Below are 14,647 nucleotides of genomic sequence, written 5' to 3'. Positions count from 1 at the left end.
AAGGGGAGGGAGGAGTCTGAGACGGTCCAGGTGAATTTGAGGTCGGGGTGGAAGGTGTTAGTAAAGTGGATGAACTGTTCAACCTCCTCGTGGGAGCACGAGGTAGCGCCGATAAAGTCATCGATGTAGCAGAGGAAAAGGTGGGAGGGTGGTGCCAGTGTAGCTGCAGAAGATGGACTGTTCCACATATCCGACGAAGAGGCAGGCATAGCTGGGGCCCATGCGGGTGCCCATGGCTACTCCTTTGGTTTGGAGGAAGTGGGAGGATTGCAAAGAGAAGTTGTTCAGAGTGAGGACCAGTTCAGTCAGTCGAAGGAGGGTGTCAGTGGAAGGGTACTGGTTGGGTCGGCGGGAAAGGAAGGAGCGGAGGGCTTTGAGGCCTTCGTCATGGGGGATGGAGTTGTATAGGGACTGGATGTCCATGGTGAAGATAAGGCGTTGGGGGCGGGGAAGCAAAAATCATGGAGGAGGTGGAGGGCTTGGGTGGTGTCCCGAACATAAGTGGGGAGATCTTGGACTAAGGGGGACAGGACCGTGTCGAGGTATGCAGAGATGAGTTCGGTGGGACAGGACTAGGCTGAGACAATGGGTTGGCCGGGGCAGTCAGGTTTGTGGATTTTGGGCAGGAGGTAGAAACGGGCGGCGCGGGGTTGTGGGACGATGAGGTTGGAGGCGGTGGATGGGAGGTCCCCTGAGGTGATGAGGTTATGGATGGTCTGGGAGATGATGGTTTGGTGGTGGGAGGTGGTGTCATGGTCAAGGGGGCAGTAGGAGGAGATGTCCATGAGTTGGCGTTTAGCCTCAGCAATGTAAAGATCGGTGCGTCAAACTACCACCGCGCCTCCCTTGTCTGCCCGTTTGATAGTGAGGTTTGATAGCAGACAAGGGCAACCTCACTATCAAATGGGCAGACAAGGGCAACCTCACTATCAAACCGGCAGACAAAGGAGGCGCCGTGGTAGTTTGGCGCACCGATCTTTACATTGCTGAGGCTAAACGCCAACTCACGGACACCTCCTCCTACTGCCCCCTTGACCATAACCCCACCTCCCACCACCAAACCATCATCTCCCAGACCATCCATAACCTCATCACCTCAGGGGACCTCCCATCCACCGCCTCCAACCTCATCGTCCCACAAACGTGTACCTGGCCCTTCTGGTCTGGGATGCATTACCAATGTGCACAACACCCCTCTATGACATAGAGAATGAAAACTCCGTAGAATTATTGTCAATGTCACAGTGATGTGGGAGACAATTTTACTTGGTAAGTTTTTCTTGAATCATTATTTGTTTCACTTATTTTATGGTACATTTTCACATAAATGAAAGAATATTTGTCTGCCTTTGACAGAATTGTCCACACCATCCTCCTCCAGAGGCACCATCTGGTACTCAATGTCAGATAAGAAGCCTGATAATTGATAAATAGTGAAGGAGTCAACTGAAGTCAAGAATAGTGTGGGAGAGGGAACAGAAGATAGTGAGGGTGATTCCTGATTAGAAAAGAATAGAACCAGATGAATGCAGTCCTATGTCATTAAAGTGCTTGGTTTTACCCCTGCCTCAGCTCACTTACTGCTGAAACTCCTACCCATGCCTTTGGTACGTCTAAACGTGATTATTTTTGAATTATTCTGGACAGCCTTCCTTATTCCACCCTCAATAAATTTCAGTTCATCCCAAACTCTGCCTCCTAGCTTACACTGAATTCTGTTCATCCGTCATTCTCAAGCTCACTGAATACACTGGTTTCTGGTCTAGCAATACTCAATTTTAATCATTGTTTCCAGAATCCTCAATGCCTTGCCCCTTCCTCTCGCTGTGATTTTTAGCAGCCTTGAAATGAACCAGATCCTTGTGCTTCTCCAGTCTGGCCTCTCACAACCGATTTTAAGTGTTCCACTATTGCTGGTTTTCAACTGTCAAAATGCTAAGTTCTGTCATTCTCTCTTAACTTCTTCACCTCTTGTTTTGATACTTTTTGAAATCTACCTGTTTGACCAAACCTTTGGCATCTGTCCTAAAGCCTTCTTCAATGTGTCAGATTTTGTGGATAATATTTGTCAAATGCCTTGGACTGTTTTACTATGTTCAAAATGCTATATAAATGCAACTTGGTTGTACAGGAAGGTAGAAAATTTTGAAGAACTTAATATATTAATTTTCTCCTTTACAGCAGGGTTCCTGTTTGATGCGTTACACTACAGCAGGACAGTTGTGGAATCTCATTGCACCAAGAGAGTTTATCGACTTTTCCTATACCACTGATTACCAGAATGGACTGCTATCTTGTGGTAAGTACATGAAGCTAAATTTACAACCTTCTGATTCCTGCTTTTCCTTCAAGGAACACAGGTCTTCTGCCTGATTTCAATTCAGTCAGTTTGGGATTCTAAAAGTGTGCGGAATTTTGGGTAGAAAACAATAATAAAACAGTCGAGAGCTATAAGAAGTTATAGCTTCTGAATGCGACTGAATTCTAATGGAGAGACTACTGGAGGTTTTAACTTCAAAGGCAAACAGAATTGAGGTTAATTTTTCACTAATCACAAATTAGTAGAAAAATGCTGTTTACCCATTCATTTCTCATGCAGATATTTATTTATTGATCTTCAAATGCTGGTTTTCTATTTCAGATATTTGTAGCTGAGTTGCTCCCAGTTGCTTGCTGGCAGGTGGAAAAGAGAATATTTTTGATTCTTAGTTAAAAAGTCACACAACATCAGTTTATAGTCCAACAGGTTTATTTGGAAACACAAGCTTTCGGAGCATTGCTCCTTCATCAGGTGGTTGTGGAATATAAGTTCGTAAGACATGGAATTTATAGCAAAAGTTTAAAGTGTGATGTAACTGAAATTATATATTGAAAAAGACCTGGATTGTTTGTTAAGGCTGTCATCTTTCAGTTCTTTTATATGTAAATCACCAAACTTAAAAATTTACATTCTTTAGTGAACTTTAACAATTGGTATCGTGTCAGCCCAGGTAATGCATTTAAAGTGTGAGGTGCCCTGTGTGAGACTGACTGTGTCAAATGTTCAGACTGATTCTAATCTAAAAAAGGGATTTACAGAATCTTACATGGATTCATGCAGTTTTTGAGCAAAATAAAATGTAATTCTGCAAGTACAAATTCACCCCACAAACCTATATGTGGGTGTGTGTGTGCGGCGGAGTATGAGTGTCTGTGAGAGAGTGCGTATCTGTGTGAGTGTGACTGTAAAGGATTTTACGTCTGTGAGAGTGTGCTTGTGAATGTAGGCATGTATGTGTGACGTATGAGAGAGAGCTTGTGTATGATAGAGGGTCTGCGTGAGTGTATGGATCTGTAGGAGTCTGTGAGTGTGTGTCTGTCTGTGTGTGTTTGTCTGTCTCACACAGACGGATGCAGACTTACAGACAGACTCAGACACTCCTACACATACACATTCTGACAGACCCATACACTCAGGCAGACCCTCTCTCAGTCACAAGCTCTCTCTCGTACGCTCACACATACACTCCCGCACTCATAAGCACCCTCTCACAGACTTGTATCCCTTTATAACCATACACACACTCTCTCACAGACACTCATAACCGCCTCCCTAACCCCTACACACGCATTCACATATAAATTTGTGGGGTGAATTTGTATTTGGAGAATTACATTTTATTTTGCTGATAAACTGCACAAATCCATGTAAGATTCAGTAAGTCCCTTTTTTTGGATTAGAATCAGAACATTGTGGCACAGACAGTCTCGCTCAGGGCACCTCACACTTTAAATGCATTACCTGGGCCGACATGACACCAATTGTTAAAGTTCACTTGAGAATGTAAATTTTAAACAAGTTCTTTGATTTACATGTGAAAGAACTGAAACCAACATGTTCATTCTAAAAGATGAGAGCCGTAATAAACAATCCAGGTCTTTTTTTTTGCATAATTTCAATTACATCACACTAAACTTTTGCTATAAGTTCCGTGTCTTACAACCTTATACTCCACAACCACTTGATGAAGGAGCAGTGCTCCAAAAGCTAGTGCTTACAAATAAACCTGTTGGATTGTAACCTGGTGTTGTGATTTTTAACTTTGTACACTCCAGTCCAATACCGGTATCTCCAAATCATTTTTGATTCTGATAGTTTGAACACTAAATGCTACAAAACATCAGGAATAATTACTCCCATAAGTTCATTGTACAAATTGTGCATCACACATCGCCTCGCAAAGGACTAGATTATTGATGTACGCTCCCAGTGGTTAGGCTTTGTGTAAGGCCTAACCATTAGTAAAATTTTCACTGTACGAATAGATGAACATACAATTTAGGAACTGGAGTTGGTCATTCAAACCTGATCCACCGTTTCATAAGATCATGGTTGATCTGTTTGTGCCCTCAGCCCCATACTCCTATTTATCCTGAAAACCTTTTGACTTCCTTGTTTGTCAAGAATCTATCTACTTTGCCTTACAAATATTCAATGACCCAGCTATCACTGTTCTCTGAGGAAAGTAGTTGCAGAGAGTCACAACCTCTATGAGAAATAAACATCTAATTTTCATTTTAAATGGAAGAACCCATATTTCTAATCTGTATCTCTTAATTCTAGTCTCTCCCATAAGGGACAGTCCTTTCAGCACTCACCCTGTCAAGTCCACTCAGGATCTTTCATGTCTCAATAATATCACCTTTTATTCTTCTAAACCCCAATAGGTACAGACTGAGCAAAAGTGAGGACTGCAGGTGCTGGAAACCAGAGTTTAAATCAGAGTGATGCTGGAAAAGCACAGCAGGTCAGGCAGCATCTGAGGAGCAGGAAAATTGACGTTTTGGGCAAAAGCCCTTCATCAGGAATAGAGGCAGGAAGCCACCAGAATGGAGAGATACATGGTGGGGTGGGAGTAGCAAATACTACAGTAGGTGAAAGGGGGTGAGATGAAGGTGATAGGTCAGAGGGGAGGGTGGAGCGGATAGGTGGGAAGGGAGATTGTCAGGTAGGACAGGTCATGGGGACAGTGCTGAGCTGGAAGGTTGGAACTGGGGTGAGGTGAGGGGAGGGGAAATGAGGAAACTGGTGAAATCCACATTGATGCCCTGGGGTTGAAGTGTTCCGAGGCGGAAGATGAGGCATTCTTCCTCCAGCCGTCGGGTGGTGAGGGAGTGGCGGTGGAGGAGGCTCAGGACCTGCATGTCCTTGGCAGAGTGGGAGGGGGAGTTGTAATGTTAGGCCACAGGGCGGTGGGGTTGATTGGTGCGGGTGTCCCGGAGATGTTCCCTGAAGTGCTCGGTGAGGAGGCATCCAGTCTTCCCAATGTAGAGGAGACCACATCGGGAGCAACAGATACAATAAATGACATTGGTGGATGTGCAGGTGAAACTTTGATGGATGTGGAAGGCTTCTTTGGAGCCTTGGATGGTGGTGAAGGAGGAGGTGTGGGCGCAGGTTTTGCAATTCCTGTAGTGGCAAGGGAGGGTGCCAGAAGGGGAGGGTGGTTTGTTGGGTGGGTGTGGACCTGACCAGGTAGTCACGGAGAGAACGGTCTTTGCGGAAAGCGGAGAGGGGTGGGAAGGGCAATATATCACTGATGGAGGGGTCCGTATGGAGGTGGCGGAAATGTCGTTGGATGGTATGGTTTATGCGAAGGTTGGTAGGGTGGAAGATGAGGACAAGAGGGGTTCTGTCCTTGTTACAGTTGGAGAGGTGAGGTCTGAAGGCGGAGGTGCGGGATATGGATGAGATGTGTTGGAGGGCATCTTCAACCATGTGAGAAGGGAAATTGTGGTCTCTAAAGAAGGAGGCCATCTGGTGTGTTCTGTGGTAGAACTGGTCCTCCTGGGAGTAGATACGGCAGAGGCGGAGGAATTGGGAATACGGGATGGCATTTTTGCAGGAGGTGGGGTGGGAAGAGGTGTAATCCAGGTAGTTTGAGAGTTGGTGGGTTTGTAAAAAATGTCAGTGTCAAGTTGGTCATCATTAATGGAGATGGAGAGGTCCAGGAAGGGGAGGAAGTGTCAGAGATGGTCCAGGTGAATTTAAGGTTGGGGTGGAATCTGTTGGTGAAGTTGATGAACTGCTCAACCTCCTCACGGGAGCACGAGGTGGCAGACTGAGTTAATCCGTGGTGGCTCAGTGGTTAGCACTGCTGCCTCACACCACCAGGGTCCCAGGTTCGGTTCCAGCCTCGGGCAACTGTGTGTGGAGTTTGCACATTCTCCCTGTGTCTGTGTGGGTTTCCTCCAGGTGCTCTGGTTTCCTCCCACAGTCACAAATATGTGCAGGTCAGGTGAATTGGCCATGGTCAATTGTCCATAGCGTTAGGTGCATTAGTCAGAGGGAAATGGGTCTGGTGGGTTACTCTTCAGAGGGTCAGTGTGGACTTGTTGGGCTGAAGGGCCTGTTTCCACACTGTAGGGAATCTAATCTAATCTTCCCATAAGATAATTCCACACCCCATCCAAATTATCAATCAAGTGAACCTTCTCTGACCTGTTTCTAATGCATTGATATCAGTTCTTACATATTAGACTAAAACTGTACACAGTATTCCAGGTGTAGTGTCACCAACATCCAACATAAATGTAGCAAGTCATTTCTACTTATATATTGTGGAGGTTCTGCTGCTGGACTGGGGTAGACATAGTCAGAAGTCACATAACACCAAGTTGTAGTCCAACAGATTTATTTGAAATCACAAGCTTTCAGAGCACTGTTCCTTTATCAGTTGAAGTGGAGGGAAGCGCACAGGCATATATATGGGAAAATATATTACATTCCCTTTGAAGTAAACAACAATTGTCACCTTCCTGCTATATTGGGAGATGATAACATGGTGGTAATGTCACTGTATTAGTAATTCAGTAGACCCATACTAATATTCTGGGAATAAAGTTTTAAATCCCGCCTTGGCAGATGGTGAAATTTGAATCCAACTAAAAAGTTCTGGAATTAATCAATGTTGACCATGTAATCATTGTTTCAACAAAAATATCTGGTTCACTAATGTCATAGAGGGAATGAAATCTGTCGTCTTTGCCTGGTTTGGCCTGCATTGACTTGAGACCCACAGCAATGTAGTTGTTTCTTCTATGGCTTAAAAAGAGAATGCCAGAGAAACTCTGCAAGTCCAGTAGCATCTGTAGGTAGGGAAACAGAGTTAATGTTTCAAATCCAAAATTGTTCTGAAGAAGAGTCATAATGGACATGAAATGTTAACTCTATTTCTCTCTCCACAAATGCTGTCAGACTTGTTTTTCCATCAGATTTCCAGCATCTGCAGCATTTTGCTTTGATAATCAGTCCAAGGGAAACTAGGCATGGGCAACAAATGCTAACTCAGACAATGCCCACAGCCCGCACAAGAATAAAAGATCACTTGCTATACCTGTATACTAACTTCTTGTAATTCATGTACCGAGGTTTGTTTGAACCTCAGATTTCTGCAACCTCCCTCTCTCTCCATTAAAAAAAATGTTTTTTTCTAATTTTCCTGCCAAAACGAACAAGTTCACATTTTCCTAGTTGTACTCCATCTGCCAATTTTTTTGCCTGCTCACTTAAGGAGTCTGCAAAGCATATACATAGATTATTACTATTTCACAACTTGTTTTCCTACAATCTTTGTGTCATCATCAACAAATTTAACAACTATACAACTGGTTCCACCATTCAAGTCATTGACATAAATTGTAAATAGTTGCAGTACTCCACTCATCACATTTTGCCAAACCAAAAATGATCGATTTATACCTAGTCTCTGCTAGCTAGAGTGAATTTTGCACAGTGAACCTTGAGAAAGTGATGACTGCAGATGCTAGAGATTAGAGTCAGGAGTGTGGTGCTGGAAAAACACAGCTGGTCAGGCATCACTAAGGGCTTATGCCTGAAACGAAGATTTTCCTGCTCGTTGGCTGCTGCCTGCCCTGCTGTGCTTTTCCAGCACCACACTCTTGACAGTGAACTTTGATGTGGAACTTTGTGTATTGTCTTTGGAAATTGTGAGTACAGTATATCCAAAGATCCCTCTTCATCTTTCCTAGCTTGTTACTTCCTCCAGTCACTATTTCAACTTGATTTACTTTCCATAGAACAATATTCTAACTTCATTGAAAATTTCAAAAAGTCCTGCCATTTTTTCATCAATAAGGTTCCAGAATTTTCCAACCCCACTTAAGTGGCCCTACCTAATACTTGTAACCAAAATCAGTATTTCTCTTTTTTTTTGAAAATTATCATTAAAAAACGTTTTAGCATTTTTTCCCAGCCAAGAGATTTTTATGGTAAGTTGAATGTTTTCAGTATATATAATGTAGTCTTGAAAAAACATTTAATTATTTTGGAGAGTAACATTTTGAAATGTCTACTTCTATTAATTGGCAATCTTTTTGATGACCCAATGCAGGAATAAGTGTCGAATATGGGCAGGAACAAACAAATTTTGTTCGCGGATTTAATCACCCATGTGGATGGTTTTGCATTCCTTTGAAGAATGAACCTGACTACAGCCTCTTGACTGGCTTTATTCAGACCGATTTACGAGGAATGCTGCCTCAGACTGCAGTAGACTCTGCAATGGCAAATTCATTAGTCAACTTCTACATTGAACTCCGGAATGCTTTGAAAATTTAGATTTAAATGAAAATAATAACTATTTTCATATTTAATTTCTTGACATAAATTCCTTCCTACTGTGCTACAGAGCTCGAGTAGGTAATAAGTGCAATATTCTTTGGCTGTGGCCATACTTAGTGTTTCAGCATTTAATGTACCTTTTCTGCGTGTAAAAGCAATATTACAATTTCGATATATTGAGATTAGTAACTGTTTATAGATAATCAACTTAAATTCTGATCACTATGTACTTAATATATTTTAGCGACATTATTTGAAATTCAAAGAGTAAAATATTGTAATTCAACAAATTAAGAAAATCTGTTTAGACTGGAGGCCAAACATTGAAAGGCCATAAATTTCAAATGCAAAGTGCAAATTTGACATTGCAGGTGCCAGTTTATCTCCAAACTGGCATCCATAGTGTGAATAGGAACATCCAGTGCTGGTTGCACCAGAAATAACTTTAGCCAAGGTCTTACCATGCACAGGAAGGGAGTAACCTCAGGAATTATGAGGGATTGGCACATCATGACATCAGTTAATGCTGATTTGCTGCCAGCAATGTAATTTTAAGTTCAACAGTCCAGCTAATATCCTATGTTAGAATATGCTTTCAGTAGCAGAAAGGACTTCCTCCTCAGCATTATTTAAATAAATCAACAGCTTCCAAATTATTTGCTGATTAATTCCCATTAGCTCTTGATGTGACTGTAAACATTTTTGATGGCTTGCAGAGTTAAGAGATGCTAAAGTACACCAGGAGTGCTGAAGGACTTTGCCATGCCTTAAAGGAATCTGCACTATCTACTCCCAGTCAGGAATGTAGATCTTTTCAATACTCTTGATCTGTGGCATGACACGGAAAATGAGTAGAAGCAGCACAAAGCAGGGACGAAAAGGGCTCTCGGTAAGATACCGTATTTGATAAATGTTCAGGGAAAGGGCGGCAGAGGGGCTTAGTGGTTAGGCCAGATGCCTCACAATGTCAGGGACCAGGGTTCAATTTCAGCCTCGGGTGACAGTCTGTGTGGAGTTTACATATTCTCCCCATATCTGCATGGGTTTCTGCCAGCTGCTCCTCTTTCCTCCCACAGACCAAAGATGTGCAGGTTAGGTGGATTGCCCATGTTAAATTGTCTGCAGTGTCCAGGGATGTCAGGCTGGGTGGGTTAGCCACAGTAATTGTAGGGTTATGGAGATGGGCTAGTGGGCTTTGTTTGGGGTGGGATATTCTTCAGAGGGTCAGTGCAGACTTGATGGCTGAACATCCTCTTTGTACACTGTAGGGATTCAGTGATTCTCTGAGAATTCTACTACCAGAACCTCAAGTGAAGAATAGTGTTAGATATCACTGCTTAGCTAAAGATGTTTACTCTGAAATCTGCTACCTGCTGCAATCACTTTACAACTTGAAAGAAGGATGAGGGTGACATTGCCAGTTGTATGGAAGTAACCCAGCCATGAACTTTAATGCTTTGGCTTCCTCCAGGAACCGCTGATATTTGCAACACCTCCCAGTCTGTTTTTCACTGTTAACAAAGGGAAGTCATTGAGGCTCTGTATTTCAAGAGAGCTGAATACATTTCATTTTTCTTTCTAGAGAACCAGGTGTAGAGAGCAAGCAGCTTTATGAGGATTATAGGCTTCTGTGTGGTTCAACATATCATTGACTGCATACAAACCATTTTTAAAAACATGGCCTATGAGTTTTAAATGTACAGCAACTAGAAGGGAGTCCCATCCCTCAAGGTCCTACTATTTTGTGACCATATGCAGCAAATCACGCAGGTCATGTCTGGTATCCTGGAAGCAGTCCTGTCACATTCTGTGGCAGCCTGCCCTCTGCAGCAAGGGACTTCAGCTATCACTGCAAACCAGGAGTGGATGCTTGGTTGCTTGGGCTGTTCTCTAATCACGTGATTCTTGACAGGCTTTCTGGCAGGCCTACTCTTATGCCAAGTATTTTGTTATGCATACGTGTCACTCCATCAAAGTCCACACCTGAGTTCATGATAGCAGCATTCATGTGACTTTATTTTCAGGCAAGTTGACATCTCTTCTGCTGTCCTCTCACACCCGATGTCTGCGTCTCAACACCTGCAGAGATTTGTGCACTGTCATTATCTGAGCTGGTGGCTGCAAGGTTAGAGTGAGTGACACTGTTCCTTCTCCATCATTGCCTTCCTGCTTTTCTAAATTCTCCTTTTAGGATGAGAGGGTAACCTACTGACAATTAATTTATCAAGTAGAAAACAAAGCATACAAAAATGGGTCATTTTCATGCTGAGACCTCACCAGTTTAAAATCTGTATCAATGAGTTTGATGAAGAAACTGAATATACGTAGCTATATTTTCTGATGTCACAAAGGTAGGTTGGAAAGTAAGTTGTGAAGACGTCATTGGCATCTACAAAAATATATAGATAATAGATTAAGTGAGTGAGCAGAAAGTTGGCAGGTGGAGTGGAAAATTAGGAATTTGTCTGTCTTGGAATGAAGAACAGAAAAACAGCATATTATTTAAGTAAAGAAAAAGTAGAACTCAGATACAGAGGGATGAGTGTCTTAGTACTTGTGTTTCAAAACAGTTTATGTACAGGAACAGTAAGTAATTAAGAAGGCAAATGAATACTGTTAATTATAAGGAATGGAATATAAATTAAGGATGTTTTGCAGCAGTTGTACACTGGTGAGATCATAATTGTACAGTTTTGTTCTCCTTATTTAAGAAAGGCCATAACCAAATGAGAAGCATTTCAGAAAAGGTTTACTTGATTGGTTTCTGGAATTGTTTCAAGGAGGTTGGGCTGCATGGATCTGTACACATTACAGATGTGATCTTACTAAAACATAAGATTCTGAAAAGATCTAATAGGGTTATTACCAAGTCAATATTTCCACTTTTGGGAGAGACTAGAAGACACACTTTTAAAATATGGCATTTCCTTTTTAAGATGGAAATAAGGGGAGTATTTCTCTCTGAGGGCCCTGATCTGTGGAACCCTTCCCCAGAAAGTGGTGGAAGTTGGGCCATTGAATTTTTTAAGGTATGTGTAGATTGTGACTAACATGGCTGAGAAAGTATGGGGGGTTTGCAAGAAAGTGTAGACCATAATCAGATCAACTGGTATTGAATTGTTGAGCAAGTTCATGGGGCTGAATAGCCAATCCTGGTCCTTTTACATCACATTCTTATTCGGTATCTGAAAAGAGAAAGGCATAAGTCTCAGTGACAGGAAGAGTGGAGTTGTGTGGGAGAATGCAGTGCATCCTTCATCATTTATTGGTTGTAGATCGAACAAGCTTGTGATCAGATGAGGGGAAAGCAGAAAGTTAGTGAACTCATCAAACTCTAATTGTATCAACACTAATCACCTCTTCCAACATCTCCCTTACTGGTCAGGTCTCAAGTTATGTGACACTGTGTCCTGCATGAGAGGGAGAAATAGTGTCAGTGACCGTCCTGTAATCTGTTTTGTTGACCTGACTGTCATGCTTTAATAAATGCCAGTTGAAACTGTATGAGATGAAGTGAACCTGTGAAGTGTGAGGTATGGATCATAATTGATACATAATGTTGATAGGTGAATAATTGGATTTTGTGTATTGAGCCCTGTGAGAGGCCCGTGACAGTTATGGCATTGAAGATGTATTTATTGACCTTAGCCATAGTAGTGACATCCTCGAATGTCTTGAAACTCTGTTTCTAGGACCTAAGAACTAGACTCTTGCCACTGTTCACCACAATTACCTGCTCCCAGTGTCTTCTGAATGTTGTCTGCAGGGCCTCTTGAGAGATGACATTACCCCTCCACTGTACCTCCTTGACCAAGGTTTCCAGTGTACTATTTGAAAGCCTTGGAATTACTATTCACTGCTGTTCTTGTTCAAACTTCCGCAACAATTTTCAGCACCTGTACCTCCCTTTTAAGGTGGAGGCAGGTATTAGGTGGTGTAGACTAACTTTAATTTGTACCGATCTCTAATATTTTCCTGCATTCCTGAGCATGAATGCTAATCAACAGGATGCTTGGCACTGATTAGATTCTAGAATCATGCAAAAGAACAGTCAGATAAAAGAACAGCATCCAAATGTTGAACATTGCCTGCATTGGAAGTCAAAGATATGACTGAACTCGGTGAATTATAGAGGTGAGTAGAGGCAAAGGACTTAGGCTTCAAATATTAGTTTTCTGCTGTGGAGTACTTACTACTACTTTTGTTTTCCAAAATCTCCCAAATAAGAGTGTTTATATGTGCATAAATAAATATTTTGTGATATACGGGTAGTTTTCTATAAAGTGATGGTTGCACTCTTGTGCAACTGTGCATTATGGAAAATTTGCTCATTAGAAACAGCATTTAAAGTGTTGGCGATGTAATCATGTTACAGTCAACACGCATTTTAAAAGTTTGTGCTTTAGAACAGTGTCCACAATTCATCAATTGCGTTTCAGTGAATTTGCATTAATGAAACACGTTATAGCAGAATGACCTGTACATACATATATCTAGAATATCTTTTGTGAAGTTTTGTTTGTTTCATAATGTTTCAAGGTAGTGATTAAAAAGTAGAAAATGCTAAATTAAGACATGAATAATGAAACCTGGAACAGCACAGTCAATTGACCAGTTCCCAAAGAAAACAGCGAGACTTTTTTTTTGGACATTTCCTTGTGCTTCAGTGTCTAGAGTTTATGCACTTTGACCAGATACTTTTATTTTTTGCATATAGTGAATGTCCCTAACTCTGTCACTAACTACTGACCATACACAGATATTGCTGATTCTGTTTCCATGATTTGTCAATACTCAAGTAAACATGGGCAGTTAGTATTGTTTCCATTATTTCAAGGTCCTTTATGGGCAATGTGCCACCAGTTTCCAAGATTTTAGGATTTAAATAATAGTTCAATACTCACAATTAATTATGCTGCACTGACTAAATATAAAATCTTGACCAATCTTATAACAGTAGACTTGTCATCCTGCAACAGCATTATGCATGTAGCAGTTATGTTTTAATGGCTAAATTTTTGTTAATTATAACCTGACTTACTCCATTAAAAATGAGGGTTGGTTTAACTGATTAAAAATAAAGAACTGCACATGCTGGAAATCTGAAACAAAAATAGAAAGTGTTGGAAAATGCAGCAGGTCTGGCAGCACTTGTTGAGAGAAAGACAGTTAACTTTTTGAATCCAGCAATCCTTCATCAGAATTTTACTTTATGAAAGAATTAGTTTTCTGATTAGGTCTATAGAATTTTTCCCTTTTGAGACTGTCTGCATGGCTCAGTAGGTGTATGCTATTGTGTGCTTATTGACATTTGAAGTGGTTAATTTTCCTCCTATTTTCCTTATGTATCCCTTTCAATTCATTATCATCTTTCCAATCCTCAAAGAAACACAAACAAAATCCTGCTTTGATCATTTTTTCGGTGCAACCTACCTCTCCACTCTTTCCTCCTAATTTGATCCATATATCTGTTATAACTGTTTGAATCAATATGAAATTGGTGTAAACAATAGTTCTGTAGTTGGCATACCACAGCATCCTCCCTACAGTGCAATTCGAACTGCATAGCAAAATGATTCCATGGCATAATTACTATATCAAACTGAGAGATCCCGCTTCTGAGGTCCCCTGCATCACAGATCCTAGTCTTCAGCTGGTTTGATTCACTGCATGAGATCTATAAATGGCTAGAGGAATTCTACTGTGAACTCTATGCATTCTGACAATATTCTGGCACAATTCTGAAGACCTGTACTGCACAACTTGCCCCTAGCCAAGCTGTTCTAATACTGGCTTTTATCTGACTCTAGAAAATTGTCCAGTTATGTCCTTTACACGAAAAGCAGGAGAAATCCAACCTAGTCAGTTACCACCCAATCAGTCTGCTTTCAACCATCAGTTAAGTTACGGAAGTTGTCATCTACAAAACTATCAAGCAGCATGTTTGAATAATACAGCGCTTTCTGATGCCCAGTTTTGCCAAGGCCATTCATCACCTGACCTCATTACAGTCTTGATTCAAAC

General features: G+C 41.5%; 1 protein-coding gene across 2 annotated transcripts in view; it reads left to right on the top strand.

Annotated features, from left to right (window-relative positions):
- The window catches only part of stard4 (StAR-related lipid transfer (START) domain containing 4), a 21,963-nt gene extending 12,684 nt beyond the window's left edge, over positions 1-9,279 (top strand). Inside the window, exons 2-3 of one of the 2 annotated variants that reach the window (XM_043721557.1) lie at positions 2,185-2,299; positions 8,394-9,279. In XM_043721557.1, the coding sequence (XP_043577492.1) occupies positions 2,185-2,299; positions 8,394-8,620 (342 nt within the window). In that variant the 3' untranslated portion in view covers positions 8,621-9,279. Of the gene's footprint in view, positions 1-2,181; positions 2,300-8,393 lie in introns of both variants that reach the window. The other variant, XM_043721551.1, reaches the window with a different exon arrangement.
- The last annotated feature ends 5,368 nt before the right edge of the window (positions 9,280-14,647 follow it).

Source organism: Chiloscyllium plagiosum, chromosome 2 (assembly GCF_004010195.1).
Source record: "Chiloscyllium plagiosum isolate BGI_BamShark_2017 chromosome 2, ASM401019v2, whole genome shotgun sequence".
In the NCBI taxonomy this organism is placed as follows: Eukaryota; Metazoa; Chordata; class Chondrichthyes; order Orectolobiformes; family Hemiscylliidae; genus Chiloscyllium; species Chiloscyllium plagiosum.
This window is presented reverse-complemented; position numbering and strand designations above follow the sequence as displayed.